Genomic DNA, 21,688 nt, shown 5'->3' with positions numbered 1-21,688 from the left:
TAATACAGAAAGTAAATGCTTGCTATAAAAAGGAACATGGTGATATCAAATCAAATAACTTAGTACCAGGCACCTTGTGGTGGACTTCTAATGCAATAATTCATTTTCCACCTCCCAGTGGTCCGGTACAGCAGCAAGACTTTGAAAGGAGTATAATTAGTAGGGATGCAACAATACGGGTAAACTCCATATTGCATATTGTTTTCAAAAATATTGTTGTATTGCAATATTTGAATACGATGTTAAAATGTGGTAAAGTGAATTTTGCAATTGTTTAAAAAGCCCATATCTGTATGCTGAAGTACAGCAGACAGTATACCCACAGGTCAAGCAACCCTCATCAAATGCATTTACAAGTAGCTAGGCTAGTAGTACTGTATTATCAGTGTTATATGTTCAGGGTATAGCTTCTGGTCATCAATAAATCATCAATTATTACTTTCCGGTCCTTGGTAATTATCCACAAGCCACAGCTCTGCAGTATATTGCAATACAGCAATGACAATATTGTATTGTATTGTGGTAGAAAATATTGCAATATATCAATATATTGTAATATTGTTACATCCCCAATAACTTAAGTAATAGATGAAGACAATGATGGTGATGGTAAAGGAAAGAAGAGTAACACAAGAATGGAATGAAAAAAAAAAACTATTTGAAGAGGATAACTACAACTAGAAAACATAAACTATATAAACAATTTTGTGACTTTACTGTATGTATTGATATTGTACAATGGCTCAGTGTTTGTACAACTGGTACAATGACTAAATGTGGAAAGAATATTGTATAACATCAGTGCAAAAACTAGACATAAAAATTGCTATAAAAATTATCTCTAAGTGCCTTTAAAATGGTATAGTATGTAAAATGGCATAAGTGGTATCCAGTTTACTAGTGCTTAGTTGTGAATACTGTTGTAATGGACCACCACAACCCCTGCCAACACTGATCAACATTCTACATGGTACATCATTTGTTGAAGGATCCTGTTGGTGACCTATACTGGATACACAGCCATTCAAAGTGATGCTTGCGTGCATGGAGGTCAGATACACTGTTGTACTGTTGTGATAGCCTGGTAAAGGAGTCCTTTCTCCATCTGAATCAAGGACAAAAAGGTTTCCACCATACTCGGCAAAATAGATGCCAGTTGACTGGGGAAATATAGTGACAACTAAAATAAAAAGACATACATGGTAAGAAAATATTGCAATGTTTATTAAAAGAATAATATACCTGGGTTTTGTAAGTTAATAATTCTATGTAATGTCTGGTCAGTAAACCAACAGCTAATCACAGAAGTACTGTTATCACAGTCTCCATGTAGAGCATACACTACAACCTTCTCCACAGATGTTGAGAACACAGATTTCAACTGGACAATTCCTAACTTAGGATCAAGCTGGTCAGAAAGTGAATCAACTTTTATTGGCTTTATTGCAAGGTCTTTCATTTGATGATTCTTAAAGTTCTCTTCCCAAGTGGAAAGTGATTCTACCACATAAATGAGACCCTCATCACAGCCACACCATATAACTTGTTGCCCTCCATCTTTCTCAAATGATTCTATTGTATTCAAGCACCCAATATTTTCCAAGCACGTAGTTTTAATTGTAGACATCATAGAGTAAAGCATTGAACTTCCTTCAACATCAAGAATGGATTCATTGTTCTCAATGAAGGCTAACATTCCATGGTAGTATCCCGCTAAGACCAAGTTGTCGGCAATAGTGAGCATGACACGAAGAGATTGGCCATGCTGTTTTAGTTCCTCAAATGAACAGTATTTCAAAATGCCAAATGTTTCAATCTGGCAAATAGCAATGCTGCCACCTTCACAAGCAATCCAAACATGTTTATCATCAACTTGGCATAGTGACTTAATACAACTCTTCAGTGTTGTGCGATAGACCTAATATTGGGGAGATTTAGTACCATATACTGAAACCCAAAACATCTGAAAAATAACACAAGTGTCTACCACAAGAGTTTTCATTGTATTCTTGAAGCTAGTGTTCTGCAATATTTGAAACAAAGATAAAGAAATTGAAGCAATTGTCATGATACCTATAGACCACGTACGATCTGGGGTATGGTCTCATAAAAGGTTGCTATGGCATTCTATGATGTTTTACAGGCACAGTGAGGGCCAAAAATATTTAAGCGCAGAACCCAGAATAACTTGCTATGGAAAAATTAATTATGTTGTGTGCCTTTACTGTACCTAGTAACTTTCTGTTATCATATAAATATTCTATCTTCCAGCACATTAAAATTTTCATAGCCAGAGATCAACCCAGAATATTAAGCTGGGGGGGGGGGGGGAGAGGCAAAGTAAGCTACTTCGGATTCTAGGGGGTCTGAGGCATGCTCCCCCAGGGAAATTAGGCATAAATATACTCAATTTTGGTGAATTTTTACTGTGATGCCATTGAATATTGATGACCATTCGATTATACAACTTTGGGATCGATTAAACCTTTCCATTTCTTAAGGCTTTAGTTATAAACCTAGGGGGGCGATTAAGCCCCGATAGCATAAAGCCCATACTCTTTTTGCCCTCAAAGTCATCTTATTGTGTGCACATGATTTTATACCTACGTAGAATATGCACATGGTCTATTACCTATATGGCAAATAAAGAGTGCCCATCATACAATGTAAGGAATTTTATAAGCTACATAATACAGATCATTACCACAGTGCTGGACATAACTTGGTGGGAAAAAGCAAACCTTCAAAATACCGAAACTTTGGCAGTATAAAACATTGACAAACTTGGTGAGTTATCTTTTCATTTGCCAATTTTTTTCCGTCAAAGTATATTTCCAGCCATTGTTATCTATATGCAATGTGTAGTGAAACGTGACAAAGCACAGCAATTCTCCTAAGTTTTTTTGCCAATCAGATTTCATCGAAGTTTATACCTCCAAAGTTTCCTACTATACGGCAGGGGTGGATACAGGGGGGGGCTCTTGACCCCCCCTCCAAAATTTTTTCATACACCAAGATCGAGATACTCTAATAGAGCAGTCACAGAATAAAAGCAGTGTGTATGTAAGGATTTTAATGTACTTTATCAACTATAAATGCGTAGTTGGTAAGGTGGGCAGCTATTGTCAGCTGGCTGACCTTTTTTTCTTTTTGGTCTCACCTTACCAAACCAGACAATGTAGTGCCTCAGTGCATTTTGACTTCCCCTTTCCATAAGTCTGGATCCGCCCCTACTATACGGTACTACATACTATCAAGAGTTCATAATATAATTATATTATGAACTCTTGATACTATATAGCACTACTGAACTAAACAATAATAGTAATATAGAATGCTGTATGCATATCTGTGAGAAAGGGTTCCAACTAGTTGTGGTGGTGCTAAAAAGACTTCTAGAAAGTACTACCTGCCAGCAGTAAAATGATTATTGTACAAAACTGTGAATGTAAACTATGCTGTGACGTTTCTTCATTTTCAATCCTACATATCAGGTGTGTAGTCGATATCATATCACACAGCTCTGTATATGCACCTGTACAACAATGCACTACTAACTTACATCTAGTGCTGTACACCTACAATATTTTTGTCACTGGTTAATTGCCTACCAATAATTGGCAATAATGGGTCAATTGGTTTGTGTGTATATTGGCAGACATAATATGTACTCAACAAGCCTGCTGGAAGGTTTAGGGTGGTACCAAAGGAACCATCAACATCCTGTCTTGCAATGACAGTTATTACAATCGCATATTTACACATGCTTTGAGGTCATGTTATGATGTTAACACTTGTCAGCAGAGATAATTTATGGTTTACCAAGTGGGTGGGCAATAACCAGTTTAAAGGTTTCTTCACTGGTTATTGGGTGACCTAGACAACACCAGTTAATAACCAGTTAATTGCACACTGGTGTACAGCACTACTGGTGTACAGCACTACTTACGTCCATTTTAAAACTGGGACCACTTTCAGAATCAACAAGAGTATAGATAGACAAGACATTTTCTTCTATTTCTTTGTGAAAGAGATTACTGGCAATCCACAGGGATGCATCGCCATCTTCTGCTGTCACTACTAACACATCAGTGACTTGTAGGTCACCAAGATTGTATGAGTTGACAATTGACAGGTTTTCTGGTACCATAAGGTTTGTCAGTTCCTCAGCACTTGGTCGATTGATGTACTCCTGAGCCCAGCAACTAACCAAACAGTCATATAACACCTGAGGGTACTTGGGGTCCTAAAACAACACAACAGATATTTACTGATATAATGACTGTGAATTATACATATGAGTACACACACGCACGCGTGCACACATACGCACGCGCGCACACACACAATTATACCACCACCATTTAAATGTGAACTCTCAAAAAAAAAGGACATTTACACAGGGACAAATAGTGAAATTTAGCTTCAAACATCCACTAACAAAATGTTCGAACATTTGAAGTTTTGGTGTTAGCTTTCAAGTTACAAGTTTTCTTGTATCCTTCTAAAGTTTTATCTTTCTAATCCTATTTAATAGGTTTGTAAGCATTTAGAAATTGCATAGCAGCGGTACTGAATGACGCAATCAATTACAAATTGGTGTGTCCGCTATACTGCAATCATGCATAGGTAAAATGGCTAACAGTAGCAACCTATGGTAAAAAAGTGGGCATGGCACATGAAGTTTGATCATGAACACGAACATCAATCATGCAAAATGAATAAACAGCTGCAATGAAGATAATGACGTTTATTTATAATTCTTTGTAGGCTATGAGTGCATTATGAAGCTTTGAAGGATAGTTTTAAAATTCGAAGTTTACTTAACCTTCGAACCCACGAAACATTCAAAGCTTTGTCCCAGCACTATTACACAGTAACATATTTACACACACGGTAAGTGTTTTAGTTGTTCAGCTTTAATTCTGTGGATCAATCTTTACCCATCAGAGAATCAATTTTTCATGCCCTCTCTATAAGAGATATCCGTCAGAATGCTAAAAAAAATATTAAGAAAAGCTTTTCTTAGGCTGGGCAAGAGCACGCCCAGAAAAGTGGATAAACAAGCAGGGACCTGATCTGCAGGAGCAAATGTTTGCTCTAAAGCAGGATGATAAGCATGAAGCAAGCCGTGTGTGTGTGTGTGTTAGTGTGTGCATGCATGCACCTGCGTGTATAGTGTGTACGTGTGCTTGTGCACATACACGTTACCTTCCTCATATTGGTGAGCATGTTAATGTGGTGGAGACAAGGTGGTGTCAGGATTGCCTTGCACTGCCCTTGAAAGCCACCAACCAATACACACTAACACACACACATGCACTACACAACACTCACACAAACATTCATCTTACCACTGATATAAATTGTGGTCTCCTCCCCTTCTCCATTTCTGTATCAAAAGATGCATGATGAACACCTTCTGGTGGGAGCTCCCGAAGTGTCATCAACTCATATAGTGACACACCCAGTGAAAATATGTCAACCTAAATGTAGAACACAATACCAGTATCCAGTACACAATTCTATTTATATACTGTATAACCTTTTCTGTCATTTGCTCTTTCCCCATGTGCCTAATAGCCTCAGGGGCAGTGTGACCGGGGGTGGCCAATTTTCGATGAAACCCTCCTGGTCCAACAAATGCTGATATTCCAAGGTCAGCCAATTTTACCAAAACTCCGGGATTATCACTTATCCCCTTGCAGTGGACACATGAAACTGATTTCAGGGGTTTCCCCTGTGCATAGCACTGATGCCCGTGTGGTGGAAATTGAAACACTAACACATTGTCTGGCTTAATATCAAAGTGCACAATGCTCTTTTCTTGATGGAGGTAATCCAAAGCACAAGATACCTATGTTAAAAAAAATATATTACAAACTGGTGTATCGCAGATTTTCATACTGTACATGAGGTATTTGTCATGTGTATAAAAGCAGAAAATATTTGGAGCAATAAAAACATTTTAAAGACTATAGCCACAGATTCACAACAGTATTTCAGAAGACATATACACTAGACAAACAGGGGGATCCTAAAAAGGGGGGTTCTACTTTGGAACATGGGTTATTGTAGCTTCAGTCTAGCTAATATTTCATAGCAAAGGCGGTAAAATGATTGTTTTGTCACTATAAGTGTTTTCAATAAGTATTTTTGTCTAGTAAACCGATTTTGTTTTACTCTATTTGGTTGCAGCAGCTCATGAAATATCGTATAGCGGGTTATTTTCGAAACAGAAATTTTCGTACAAGAAGCAAAATATGAATTTCGAAAGATTTTAATTTCGAAGACTGCATAGTTCGAAGTCCGGATGGATTTCAAATAAACAGAAAATCGTGTCATAAATTATGAAGATGTGTGAATGTTTGCCGAAAACTGACTTACTGATGGAATAATCCCCATTCCTGTGCATTGGAGAGAAGACTGAGGGAGTCTCGGGGGGAGTGAACTCACTGGCACGATCACACTCGATCATAGCTAGCTCATAGTATCCTAATCACCATAGATTGTAGAGCTGACGGCATCAATTCCCATTCTGGATCACCTGTTTTCTGGTTATTGGTACAGTAATGATACAGTTTACCCATTACCATCAGTAATACTGAGCTAAAACTCGAGGAATACACGAACGAATCACCAAAAGTTAGACGGTTGCGGCTTTCACTTGTGGGAATTTATTTTCGAAAAACAACTGGACGTGGGAATTTATTTTCGAAGAGAAGGGCCTCTTCGAAATATCCGAAAACAAAAACCTTTCGAAAATTACCAGCTATATGGTACGTAATACAAGCACAAGAAAAAATTTGTGCAAATACAGATCATAGAATTTCTAATTTTCCCTGCTTTTTTGTAACATAATTATGACTGGTGGATCCGCACACATGCCGCATCAAAAGAAAGAATGGTGTCAGACTTACTGTGCACCCCATATGTCAATTACTGGTAGAAGTGGACATTGAGTTTTGCTTTCAGCTATGTTCAGCCCCATTGCACAGCATTACAAATGAAGAATACTTTGAAAAGTACCTTCGCAATCACTACAGAAAAAAATAGATGATCTCTGTTACAAATGTAGGGAAGCCACACTTGTGCTGTCTAAATCACACAAAAGAGGACACAGGTAAGTTCATGATGCATGTACTGTATACTGCAGTATGTCAAAAGGTACCTGTTGGGCTGAAGCAATGTCGAACAGTGAAAAAATCAAGCCTATAGCCATAGCTGTTATTGAGTTACACTTGTCTGATGGCATTAGTAAGTAAGTCATTCAGGCAGTAGAAAATTCCTCTAAATTAAAAAAAAAATTGTAACAACCAATTGTATGCATTTCAGGTTGTACTGAAGGCACTTTTGGGCTTGGCTATACTGCCAAGGTGCCATGAAGGTATTACGAGGCTGGTTATTTTTAAACCAGGCGAAGGTCGGTTGTGGGTTCACGCCTGGTTTCCTGAATTGGTTTGGCAAAAATCGTGCGTCTGTGTGTATGTGTATCTGTCCAACACCCACGTGAGCAAACAGACTTTGAGCTACAGAAAATAAACCTTCATTCGATGAGTAAAGGCTGTTTACGTACTGTACTAAAACTTAACTTTCTATTTTCGTTGTGTTTACTTGAAGGGTGTGTGGCCGGTAACTGAAACCAGGTGAATCAGTTCACTAGGGACTAGCCTACATCCTGTAACAGGCGTATAACAACTACAAAACAATGTAACAGGCCTCATAAGCTACCAGGAATGGTCTCGAGTTGAAAGAGGGTGTATCCCCTTTCTATGCGAACAAAAATTAAGAGCAGCATAAAGCTTTGTGTAGAGAATTTGCATATGAAAACACGATAGACAAAATATAAAACAGTTAAAAAGATACTTCTGTATGTAATTTGTGGTTTGCTCGAGATATGCTTCCTTACCAATGCATAGCAACATAAGAGATTAATTACAAAATAATTGGTGAACTACGAATAAATAAAAGTTAACATCATTGATCATAACGGGAAGTATAGGGGTGACAATGGGTCATGTGCACCATGCAGCATTACTATTCATAGCTATGCATATACACACTCAACTCAAGGCGCAGTCAAAAGTATTGGAGCCAACTCAAGGTGCAGATGAGAGTACTGGAGTCGCAGATTCTATCCAGCTCTATCAGTTGAATAGCAGCCCATCATACTGAAAACACCCACCCACCCATACGGACATACATGCATACACCCAGTAACCCAGGACTAACAGGGAGCAGTGAAGCTGCTTGACTAGAATTATGCTCGCTACTTAATGGCTAAGGTGATGAGATCACAATATTAATGCAGAATGCTATGCACTAACTTGGTCAGGCACTTCACTCAGCCCCGTTCTGGGCTGCCCAATAATTTCTCAAATTAGGCCAATCATGCATTTGAACATGCTGTGTGGTTAATTTAAGAGTTGATCCAAGAGATAACAATAATACTGAAGTCTACTTTCCAATAGGGGGGGTTCCATGGAACCCCCCACCCCCTAATTCACCCCGGTATACATAGACATACAACATACCTGTACCACATACACTACACACAAACACATACACAAAATCAGCGTACACAGATTATGCACAAACCTGTTGAATACTTAGCAACACTGATTCTGGACACAAGATACATCTCGCTTCTCTGTAGTCCGTTAGTATCTTCCTAAAGCTACCGAGTGGGGCCCACTCCATCACAAAGCTTAAAGGGTCCATTGTCATCCCAATAAAATGAACTATGTACTTGTGTGAGGAAGAGCACAGCTTGTTCAACTCTAGACGGATGTCAGCATACTTATCAACGATTAGCTCTAGTGACTCTGATGGCCCCCCCATCATATTGTGAGCATGTGTGGATATTACTTTGACCACCACATCCTCAAGATCACCAGTGTCTTCCTACAATATAAGTATTATGAAATATGAAACACAGGCTACAGGAGTTTGTAACCTTATAAAGCTTGACTCGGTACACTGTTCCAAAACCTCCTTTCCCCAATAGTTCATGCTTGCCTCTAAGAGCACTTTTATCAATTGTGGTATGTAACATATCCCTGAACATCTGTAATGTAGTATAACATAGTGACTACATAAAGTCTGTGTGTGTGTGTGTGTTCGTGTGCGTGTGCGTGTGTGTGTGTGTGTGTGTGTGTACTGTCTAAGACATCACTAACAAAGAGAATATCTTACCACATCAGGAATGAGATCTGACAATTTTATGGCACTATGATGAGGGCACATAATTCTGCCAATATTATCCGCAGCCCATATACAATGTTTAAAGGTAAACCCAGCTGGTGCATCAGTTCCTAAATTCCATGAGATTTTATTCATGCTGTTACTACGACCACGGCCAGGAAATCCCTTAAACAAGTCCGTTTCTTCTTCTAGACAGTTGGGAGCCTTGTATGGCCATGCATTAGGAACTTTCTTCTCGATCACAGGGGATGTGCCAGCAATTGTTACAATCCTTCGACCAGGAATGGAGCCAGATAATTCAAGTGATCTATCCACACCTGTCCCATCGAGTTTGATATTAAAGCCATCCTCTTCTTTAAGCTGCTTTTCCATAGGGGTCTCACCATCTCCAAAGCAATGTGGACAAGGAACAAACTGCTGAATGACTGTATTGGCACTTGAGTACAAACCCGAGTCACCTTCAAACCATTCCTTCAACACTTCATCAATTACCTCTAAAACGTGAGACATAATTTGTGCACTCAATAGACTTGAAACACGTTTTGGGCCTCGATGATTGGTTGAGCGTGACTCCAACATGTAGTCAGGAACATTGATTTCAAATCCATTGTTGAACATTGAAAAACTCTGTAGCCAGTCTTGTCCTGTAATGCAAAGCCCCATCTTTCTGATCTTTTCCACAGTGGAGCTTGATGCCTGCCTGTTTCCGTTTTCATCGACCACATTTGGATTAACAAGGTTACTGACAAACAGCAGGGTTCTGTTATCAAAATCCAGCATTATTCCAGTTTTCCAGTAGAACCACTGACAGGGTATATGACCAATAACAACATCTCCTGGATTGGCTAGTCGTTGGAATGGCATGTCTGGGACACAGTTGTTTAAAATTATCTTGTAAAATTGACTGGCAGATGATAGACACCTGGCTAACAACCGTGGCCAAAAACTAATTGGAATATGGTGTAATAGGACTATTCTACGATAGCATACTCCAGTGGAATGCAAAGTCAGCTGTCGCTTTGCATGAACTATTCCAGCAACTGCAGGCAACACCTTGGCAGCATAAATAGAAGATTGCATATTCAAATCTTCGCTCAAATGTTTCTTCACATTTTGACGTGGGAAAGTATACTTGAAAGTTGCATGAGAACGTTTATCAGCTTCCTCATCAATGAGAGAAGGAATGAGCAGTGTGTCAGCATCCAGGGGTACAGCAATTTCAAAGTTACAAAGCAGTTTAATAAATGAACCAACATACTCTGGAAGTAATCCACGATCACCCAAGGTTTGCTCCAGTTGAACCCTGCTCAGTTTTCCATTGTGCCTACCACCTGTATGTGAAAACATTAGGGACAGTTTGGTCATACTCATCACCTTGAGCATAGCCATCTCACATAGAATACACACATGGCAACGTCTGTACAGATGCCAGGCTCATTTAAACACCTGGTCCTAATCACTTCGCAAACAGCTTCTATACATACCGATTGCACATTTAAAACTTATTAATTGCAGGATCCAAGCAATAAAAGTAGTGAAGTAAGAGATATGACTGATGGTATTACAACATAGCTTGGTGGGAAATCCCTACATTGGCATGTCATATCTGTTTGACCGAAGTAGGGATTTTACTACTAAGTTACGTCATTCATATCTTGTTGTTTCACTAACCTTTATTGCTTGGATCCCTCCTTCCCTTTTAAGTATACAGTTATGATTTACATGTGCGACTGCTCTATTATAGTGTTGTACATGATGGTTGCATTGGGTGACTGCTTTATTTGAGCGAGAGAGACATGGTCGCAATGCCCTTTTCACCATGCTATCATAAATGCAGCTATCCTAATAAGGAAAGTGATCACTGTGATTGATTGCTATAAGTACCACTAGATCACTATGGGGTGTGGTCACCGTGCTCAAGAAATTAGGCCATTAAAAGGTGTGGTCTCCATGCTTGACTGTTGTTAGTCTAGCTAGATTGTTAAGGGGCCAGGTCAAGCCTACCATGCAGCTACAGCCATCTACTGGGAGTCCATTGTCAGGTGGTGTAAGCACTTCAAATAATTTTATGGCATCCAAATATGCTCCTCAAGGAAAGTGTTGAAAAATTAATGTCTCGATTTCATTGCATGAAGATAATGACCAGAATGACTGAAGATAAATAAACAAACAAACAAACAAACCACACAGGGCAGACACTTGTCAGAACCTCAAAAAGCACATGTGAGTTAAGTATTGTGGTGTAAAATGGTGGTGGTACAATGTATTGTTTAGCCTCTAGCCTTGTGACTATGCACACCAAAAATTGTGACTTTTTAAAAATACAATTGTATTAGGTTTTCAATATGTTAACTCTATGATGATTTTTGGTGGCACCATTTCATTTGGGGGATCCCTACTATACAGTATTGTATGATAAAATTAATATGGTTTATGAATATTAGAAACTTATCTACATACCTCTGTCCCACACCACAGAGACACAATAATCCATTGTCACAACTGATGATAGTAAATCATAAAGCCACGGAGGATCAACAAAGTAAAGATTACTCAATGCTGGTGAGTTGTAATGAATCAGTGTTCCTGGCAATGAAACGAATAACTACAATCATGCATGCACACACAAAAAAGGTGGCCAGTGTAAAGTATTAAAAAGTATTAATACAGCAAGCTAAGGTTCACAACTCTGCATACCGGTGCTAATAAGGTGGTTGACAGCATCTTCAACAATCTCATTCATAAATGTTTCATCCATAAAATGAACTGATGATGGTACTAAGTACGTTAGCCTCTCTTTCAGAGTTTGTCTGGAAGTGAGCATAAAAATATGTAACAACTAAACTATATACCAACAAAACCTGCATACATGCTTTCCAAATTTCTGTTTACTCTTTCAATATTATCTACAGTGTCTAAAGAATGGGTTCAGCCTATTGTGGTAAGTTGCTTTGGAACTATAACGCAAGACAAAAGGGAGAACAAAGAAATTGAATACTGAAAATAAACTACAGAAGTTTACATTCGCAGCCATAACTTTGGTTTTCATTGGTCTACCAAGTTGGAATTTGGCTTTAAATGTTCACCATGAATTGTGCAAGGTATAGTTTTAGCCCTATATTGCTTGTGTATAAATATGAAGGCATTTCAAATAAAGAAATAATGACAATCCTTGTTATGCCTATTTCATCATAAACAAATGAATGTGACGTGTGTGTGTGTGTGTATGCGTGCGTGCGTGTGTGTGTGTGTGTGTGTGTGTGTGTGTGTGTGTGTGTGTGTGTGTGTGTGTGTGTGTGTGTGTGTGTGTGTGTGTGTGTGTGTGTGTGTGTGTGTGTGTGTGTGTGTGTGTGTGTGTGTGTGTGTGTGGTTTTGTAGGGTATACGTATATTAATATATGTGACAGTCTCAGATAATCTACTATATACATCCCATCTCATCCATGCGCAGAGTTCAAAAAATATATATATATTTTTTGTAGAACCAAAGGAGTGCACGCACGCCCCCCCTTCCACACACAGACACTGTATAGTGGGCTATTTTTAAAGTAGAAAATTTGCCAACATCCATGTATACACGTGCCCACCCACACACGCACACACACACACACACTGTATAGTGGGCTATTTTTGAAGCAGAAAATTTTGCAGAAGAATCTGAATTAAGAAGGTTATAAATTTTGAAGAGTGCATATTTCGAAGTCAGTGGATTTCAAATAAACAGAAATTCGTGTCACACACTACAAAAGATATACGTATGTGAATGTTTGCCTTACAGTGTACTGATGGAATAATTTCTATTCCTATGAGAAGAAGACGGAGGAATCTCAAGTGGAACAAATCACTGGCTTGATCATGCCTATGCTAGAATAGCAGCAATTGGCACCAATTCTAAACAATGGAATGGCAGTTCTAGATAAGCTGTTTACTGGCTATTGACACACTGTTTAACTGTTAAAATCACTAGTACTGAGTTAAAACATGAGCGATTGTCCATGCCAAAATGTTTGATCGCATGGTTACTTTTAATTGTGGTGATTTATTTTGAAAAACAGCAGGCCTCGGAAATTTAATTTTGAAGAGAAGAGCCTCTTTTAAAATTATGGTACACACACATACACACATATTTACTTCAGTTCATTCCAGGTAAGCATATGAGCACCATCTTTAAGACTGTCACTGTTTGCTATTCTCTGACCGACAAATTGTTCTTGCAGTTCAACAAATCCCATAGGAACTTGTTGTTGCATCAGCTTCACCTTCTGCCCTGTTCGATAAGCTAAAAGTGTAACATTTAATTTAAATAACACCACAAATGACAGGCGTACTAGAAGAAGCATCTATCTTTGTTGCAACGTCACACAAGGTTTGAGTAAGCTTAATGATGTCACTAAAATCCCTCTTCCCTTCATGACACGCCACAAACTCTACTGCACTAATCTCAGGATACACCTTAGACTTCGAGTCATACAGACGATGGACAGCTTCACCAATCCTATCACGTTCTTTACTCTTTTTAGACAGTTGGTCATTGTGAGTTGCCACAATCACAACCTTAGACATTGGAGCCCTAGCCTGTAGTTATTAAACAAGTCATTGTAACAGATATCAATAGATGTATGTGATTACTTTAATGGCTAAAAGCCAGTCCTCTAATTCAACAACACCTCGGACACCATCTGTGGCTTTGAAGCAGATCACATAAATAGCAGAAGGAGTAAAGAAACATTGTTGAATGCACTTCTCCTAAAAATGGACACCACTTGAAGTAAACAAAATTGTGACAACATCTTGGAACCCCAACATAATAAGCATTTTGCAAATCACTCTACATTTTTTCTACAAGGCCAAAGATTTATCCATACAGAAAACTCCACTGACCTGTACAGCAAAAAACAGGGAAAATGTCACAGGAACTTAATAGAAAGGTAGCAGGGTTATGGGGGGTTCGTATACTGTAGTACCATTGCTTTTAGCTATTACAGGTTAATCCATTGCTTGGTAGGTTTACCCTGTACATTACAAACAAAGATGAAAATAGTGGTAAAACCATATCGTTTAGACAAAACATAAACAAACTCTATCCTCTCTTCTTTTGGTATATGGCACGAAAACAAAGACACTGCCTAATGTTTTAGGGAACCTAGGGCAGAATACAAAGTTTGGGCCTATAGAGAATGGGGGTTAATTGTATACTGTCTGGCGCCCCCAACAGGATATACAGGTAAATTACCCCAAGTTGCCTTTCTCTGTGATCATATTGGGATTTCCCCATTCAAAAACTTATATATGCATGTATTGTATCCATTTTAATGAATCCTTTGTGGTTTGTAGTTAAGACTTGTGGTATTGTGTTGGGGTATGCAAATTCGGTCACAATTACAGAGTAGTGCTTACATCTCCGGCAAAATCCCATGTACAAAAAGAAATGGGTTTCTCATTTGGAAGACTGGAAGTCTTTTTCTGCAACTTCTGGCCATCAAGATAGTTGCAATTCCACAGGCCTATGTCCAAATTCCCAGTAGGACTAGTAATGCCTGACTCTAGAGAGTATCATTACACATGCGTAACATACGGCACAGCATAATATTACATACATACCTGTTACAGTTGTAATGTGTGGCTCTTCACTCCATTCATTATTAAACAAAGACCTCATGAAAAAACTTGATGCACCAGATGTTGTCGGGCCAAATTTGTTTAACCTGAGAAACCTTAAAAGTGTTGATCGTCCGTGACCTTTGGAGCCAAGAAATATGAGCTTGACAGAAGGTGAAGTGCAATCATTCCTGTGAAAACCAAAATCAATTAACGTAATGTAAAAATTAAACACCAATTACATACTTGATTCCATACAGCGGATTTAAAAATTTAACCTTATCTTTGACCTGTTTGAATTCGTTTAGTCTAGGCACAATTTCATCATCATCAATATCTTTGTACTCAAATTCAAACATGTTTCGCAACTGACATATTTCAGTGGGAATTTTAAGATTTGTATTTCCGCTAATATTTAGTTGATCAACTAAATTCATTCTGCTGAAATATTTAGGCAGTTCAGTAAGACTGCAGTAGCTGACATCGAGTCTATACAAGTGCGGAAAGAAGAGATGAATGCTCATTTGCTTGCCTGATGAAAAGCTAGCATCAACATCGACAGTTGGCAGCTGACTGTGCACAAAAATCTCCTTTAAATCTTTGTTGCTACCCAAATTGAGGGTGCAAAGTTTTGGTAATGTTGTGTGACTGCGATGGTGACACCTTCGATTTTCATCTCCATGTAGAAGTGCAGCTGTACATGGTCTCTTCTCAAAGGAAACGGAAAAAATTCTACCATCTTCAGCTCCCAACTGGTTGTGACTAACATTAAGGCTTTCAAGTGAAAGAGGTAGTTCATTGATGGAAGGAACCTTTGTAAGTCGATTGTGGGACAGGTCTAGGTACTTAAGTACTGGCACACAGCAAGATAAACACTTGGGAAAAGTTCTTATATGATTGTTACTCAACATGAGATTTTGCAACGGTGAGAAAAATTCTTCCTGGGTTGTTTCACCATAGTGTGTAGGGATTTTAGGTAGATCATTGAACACCAGTTCTGACCTGCCACACAGACTGTGACGGTTTGAGTCAGACTCTGTATCTTCTTCTTCCATATAGTCTGGTAATGGGAGCTCTCCAAGAAAGTTGTTTGAAAGATTGATATTCTCCAATACAAGCCCTTGCCACCAATTCTCAGGCAGCTTCTCTATCTGATTATGAGACAAGCTCAGTCTATTTAACTTTGGAAAAGTGAACAGATCCGAAGGCACTTCAGTTAATTGATTGTGAACTGCTCTGAACTCTTTTAACTGCAGTTCCTTTATGTCTGGCATGGGTAGTATTCCATCCCATGTTAAGGACTTTAAGCCAGTCTTGTCAAGAACGAGGGTTTGAACAGAAGAAAAATTTAACACACTCAGTGAGAATTCTTCAATTTTTGTATTAGAAAAATCAATTTTTACAAGTTTTTCAGTGTTAGCATGGTACAGGTTGTAGTTAATCAACATTTCAATGTGTTTTACATGTCCATGGGAGAGTATAAGTGACAACGGAGTAACACAATTGTCTCCATCAACTGTCTGTTTAACGTTTACAATTTTAGCTGGGCTGAAGTGTTTCAGGAGTAGTTCCAAAGCTGCTGGGCTATCGGCTGAAGCAGCCAAATGATACAAGGAGACACCATCTTCTTCATTTGTTGCCATACAATATTGGGTGATCTTTGGGTCATTAACTAGCTCCAATATCCACTCAAAAATCTCAAATTTCCCAGTTTTAAAAGACCTATGTGTAACAAAATACTATAGACCACAGTACAATTAAATTTAACAATACTAACAGGTAACCATACACAACATTCTATTATAGACATAGTTGTGTACGTACCAACAAGCAAGTTGTCTATAGTGCTGTGGCAACGTTTCTACTTTCATCAGCTGTTGGATATCTACAACTGAAGATGCAGAAAAAATAATTTTACACACAGAGACAATACAGTACCTGAAGTCTTGTTGGCATCCTTATCTTGATGCTCACGTATCCACGCCTTCTCACATAAATCTAAAAGCAAATAAGATAGAATTCATCCTTGTGTAATTATTTGTATTACCAATTAACAAGACTCCTAACGCAAATCCAACAGTGAAAGCTAATTGTTTAGGTTGTTGGCCACTGGCAGACTTGATAGTAGGGTTTGCACCATTTTTCACCAGTTCAAATATAGTCAACATCAAATCATTCTCTTGTTTTTCTTTATCTTCCACCTGTGATACATTATATGAATAGCCTATTATTGCTAAATTTACCATACCTCCTTTTCATATCCACTTGAGGCAAAGTGTAATGCAGTCTGTGAAGAGAGCAAGTACATGACATTGCACACATGTTCGCATGCACGCACGCACACATTCTTCTCTGCTGCCTTCTCTAGGTCATGTGGCCTTCTTATTCAGAAGGGACAGGCAACAGCAAAAATGGATAGTCACACTACCAGTGCACACCTCGTAATATTGGTGGTTGTATACAATCACTGGACTGGACTAGTGGACTGGACTAGTGGACTGGACTACTGGACTCAAGTTTTTCGTCTGTTTTTAAGTTCATATTAGGGCAATTAGTTGCAGTCATTGCTATATTTAATATAGTAGACCTGGCTACTTTGCACTCCCTGTGCATTTTAGCACAATTAACACAATGAGCAGGTATAAATTGCCATTCCATCTTGCTGTTAACTACATCAATGTGTTTAAAGCTTACATGAAAGTATATACTCATCTATTTTACAGTCAAACATTTCTCCGAGTCAGCAAAATTAAGTGACTGTTTTGCTATTCCATCCATTGGTAGGTGATACATACACCATGTATAGTTGTAGCTGGGCAAGGCTGACATGCTACACTGCTTATTTTGTGTGTGGAGGTGGGAGTGGTCTAACTACATAAGATTAGCGTATTATATACAAGTACACAGAAAAATTTGGAATTTTCAACCAGAGTAGGGACCATAGCACATCGATAAAAAGTACTGAAACAAGTTTGAGTATAGCGCACGATATTAAATCACAGTAAAACAATACTTGAGCACAGTAGGGATATAACACTTCTTATTGTTTTATTGTGATTTAATATCGTGCACTATACTCAAACTTGTTTCAGTACTTTTTATCGATGTGCTATGGTCCCTACTCTGGTTGAAAATTCCAAATTTTTCTGTGTACTTGTTTGTTAACTTTCTTTTGGAAATAATTAATATGACTGGTGAACCCACGCATACCGCATCTGAATGGCGCCGTGCGCCCCAGCTATATTAATTATCGTCTGAAAAGTGAAGTATCCATTACGCTTCGTTGTCAGCTATGTCCAACCCGTTACACAGCATTTCGGATCAAGAATGACACCTCTGCAATCCACGCACACCGAAAGAAATGGTGCCGTGCGTCCCAGTATTAATTATCGTCTGAAAAGTGAGGTATCCACTGATTACGCTTCATTGTCTGCTATGTTCAACCCATTACACAGCAGTATGAATCAAGAACTGTTCGAAAAGTACCTCTGCAATCAAAATAGCCACTACGAAAAATACGGATGATTTCTGCTACGAAGGGAAGCTATCACGTGCTACCACCAAATCGACACTTTTCGCTGTCAGCAAAGATGAATGGGACACAGAGGAGGACACTGGTAAGTCCATGAAGAATGCATTGTACGTACTGCGGTATGCCAAAAGGCACCAGTCGGGTCGAAGCGACGTCGAACAGTGAAAAAATCAAGCCCGTAGCCTTAGCCATTATCGAGTTACGCTTGTCTGAAGGCATCAGTCAGTCAGTTACTTACTCAGTCAGTAGAAAATTCCATTAAATAAATTATTTTTAAAATTCCGTAGAAACTTTTTGAAAGTGTTTTGGGTCGATCTGAAAGCTTTTCTGGGCTTAGTTTAACCTAACCAATACTGCCTCATCGTCGTCAGGGAAAATTGAGGCTGTTTTTTTGGGTGATATTATTCCGTGGGCCACGCCTACTCCTTTGTGGTACCTACTATACAGTTACTATCGTACTGTATGATAACAAACAATAGCCAGTTGACCAATATTTGGTGAAAAAGGCTGAGTCCAGTAGTCCAGTCCTATATTGGCAGCGTTAACGGCTTAGACGCGTGGAAACTGGTGGAGCAATAATTGAACCCAGTGCAGACTTCAGTGTTTTGTAGCAAAACCTACACATTACAAGTGATAACATCAGGCAGTATTCTGGGCTTGACCAGAATACTTGACCAGAATACTTCGACTACTTCACCAGCACTTACCTAGCCTTGGGATCATTGTTAGCTTACCCAGTTAAAAGTCATTGCTCATGGATCACCTTGTGAATGTTGACCAACATGGCATTAAAAAACACTGACTCTCCATACACACAACACACACATCACACATACCCAGCCATCCCACTTGAGATCTGAATGAGGAGAACCTTCTCTCACTTGCAGTTGCTCATTCACGTTTACATTTTCTACATCATAAAAAAATTTAGAAATACTAAAATGGGCTAGCTGGTATCAAGAGTACATAATATATATATTTAGGAGAGTATCCAATGCTGTATTGCTCTTCAAAACATGGCACTGCCTAATAATGTTACGCAATAGTCATCATCACCAAAGGTGATAACTTGCTTCAAGAGCTATAAGGGCTTTGAAGTGCTTGCAGGTCTTCGCTTTGGTATATCAACGCCTATCAACAAGTCTTTCATGGAGAAGCCATGTGTTGGAGTTTACTGAAATTATACTAAAATATTCATATTCTGATATGTTACACAATGTTGCACAATTATTACTCAGTGTATTTTGAAGGGGTAATACAGGCGTTGGATACTCTCCTAAAAATATATATTATGTACTCTTGCTGGTATAGAACCATCTATGGCCCAAAAGTTTCTTCTGGGCCCATATTAGGCAGATTGATAGTTTACACATGTAACTAATTGCACTATATAAATTTTATTTTTATTTATTTAAATTTTATTTTATGAAGAAGATTAAAGGATGAGCATTATTTGTAAACACTACATACAGTTGATAGTTACAGAATTACAATGTGAATGTGGTTTTACAAACACACTAGAAGAAAAGTAATGTTTTAGAAGGCTTATCCTTTGTGATGTATCCATTCACTGGACTGGACTACTGGACTGGCATATTTTTGGTTTTTGCACATTCTGTGGTTAAAATTTATTGAGTCTCGCAAGCCAAGGGTCCTGAGGGAACCTACAGCCCACTACTACATGCTGAACATGAGCAGTGGAGTATGTGATAACTGTTTTAATAATTTCGCTGTGTTCTACAACACTTATTCCTTACCCTGGTGTATAGTAATGCTGTAGGGAATGTATATCAGCAATAGTTAACCAGCGATCAACTCGCCAGTTGACAAGATATCCTTAGTGTGAGCTCAAGGAGCAAGCTATATATAATATCGTCTTGCATGGCAATACCTTTACTTCTGGAGAAAGGCTTACCAATTAGAAAGTTTTTCAGCGTGTGCTTAATTATAATCATTGCGTCCTGCGGTACTGAAAACAAGTCCGTCCATGCTAGCTCAATTCCTGAGCTCACACTAAGGATATCTTGAAGGATACTGTCAACTGGCAAGTCGATCGCTGGTTAATTATTGCTGATATACATTCCCTACAGCATTACTGTACACCAGGGTAGGGAATAAGTGTTGTAGGACATAATAAATCACAGCGAAAATATTAAAAGACAGTTATTGCATACTCTACTGCTCATATTCAGCATTTAGTAGTGGGCTGTAGGTTCCCTCAGGACCCTTGACTTGTGAGACTCAATTAATTTTACCACAGAATGTGCAAAAACCAAAAATATGCCAGTCCAGTAATCCATTCCAGTGAATGGATACACCCTATCCTTTGTGCAGATTGTGCAAGATGATGTATAGACTCCTACATTTTTCAACTTTGATCAAGGACAACAATTGATATACAAGACCAACTGGAATGATACCCATTAAACATAACATGCATACAAGCTGGTAAGAAATATTTAATAACCCTAAACACCAGGTAGTAAGATAAGAAATCAATTATCTGGGGATAATATTACATGAGCTATTAATGCTTGAACAAGCGTGTACAATAGACGTGAACAGTGACCTTGTTTAATTTGCAAGGGAGTGGCACTTCATTATACCCTACACTCTGATCTATAAATCAAGCTGGAAATTTGCAGTTAGTAAAGGACAGGCAGACTTATAGTAAAGCATATAATATGATCAATACTTTTTAGAATAACAATGTGAACGAAATTGTACTAGAATTTGGTAAAAAATTATGCAACTATCACGAGGCTTAAGGCTTATTTCTCACTTTGACCAAGGACAAAGATCGGAGTACAGGATATGCTGGAGTGCTACCTTCTTGTTTTGGGGTGTGTGGAACAATTAGAGTACACATGTGCGTACGTGCATATCATCTTACCAAGTGCAGACAGTAGCTCTACGACGGATAAACTTCCATACTGAGCAGCTTTTTGAAGCAGTTCGCTTAGGAAGGTCACGTTTGCAGTATCATCGCATACCAGCCACTCTTCGATGAACTCGCGGTTGTTGTAGATTGCAGCGCTGAGGAAATCTTGTTTTTCCATTAATCAGAATTGATTTCGTATCACGCCGCGTCTACTCTAGCATGAAATCCACGTTGTCGCAGGTACCATTTGTATCAAACAAATAAGGAAAAAGGTACTTTTCTTGAAATAAACGTCCCGTGACCTCGCCCGTGACGACACAAATCATGATAATTACGTAATTCCCCTGCTGAATTCTTGGAAGTGTAACACGAAAATGATTGACCTTCCGTAAACTTCTATATGCTAACGCGTAAAAAAAATATGCTAATAATTATATCGTGGACATTAATTTCGATTCATTCACTGAACGGAAC

General features: G+C 38.6%; 1 protein-coding gene across 1 annotated transcript; it reads right to left on the bottom strand.

The window, feature by feature from the left end:
* Positions 1-507: 507 nt before the first annotated feature.
* On the bottom strand, positions 508-21,510 carry LOC136267764 (leucine-rich repeat serine/threonine-protein kinase 1-like). The gene is made up of 22 exons (XM_066062931.1): positions 21,227-21,510; positions 19,170-19,243; positions 17,050-17,088; positions 16,849-17,002; positions 16,740-16,799; positions 16,626-16,692; positions 15,048-16,523; positions 14,805-14,992; positions 14,601-14,746; positions 13,833-13,949; positions 13,532-13,778; positions 13,335-13,482; positions 11,902-12,014; positions 11,665-11,790; positions 9,196-10,535; positions 8,957-9,067; positions 8,599-8,904; positions 5,546-5,857; positions 5,355-5,486; positions 3,950-4,246; positions 1,243-1,918; positions 508-1,180 (listed from the first exon to the last, which is right to left on the bottom strand). The coding sequence occupies exons 1-22, from the start codon at positions 21,390-21,392 to the stop codon at positions 852-854; spliced, it is 6,624 nt and encodes a 2,207-aa protein (XP_065919003.1). The 5' UTR covers positions 21,393-21,510; the 3' UTR covers positions 508-851.
* Between the last annotated feature and the right edge of the window lie 178 nt (positions 21,511-21,688).

The sequence above is a fragment of the Dysidea avara genome, chromosome 9 (genome assembly GCF_963678975.1).
Source record: "Dysidea avara chromosome 9, odDysAvar1.4, whole genome shotgun sequence".
In the NCBI taxonomy this organism is placed as follows: domain Eukaryota; kingdom Metazoa; phylum Porifera; class Demospongiae; order Dictyoceratida; family Dysideidae; genus Dysidea; species Dysidea avara.
This window is presented reverse-complemented; position numbering and strand designations above follow the sequence as displayed.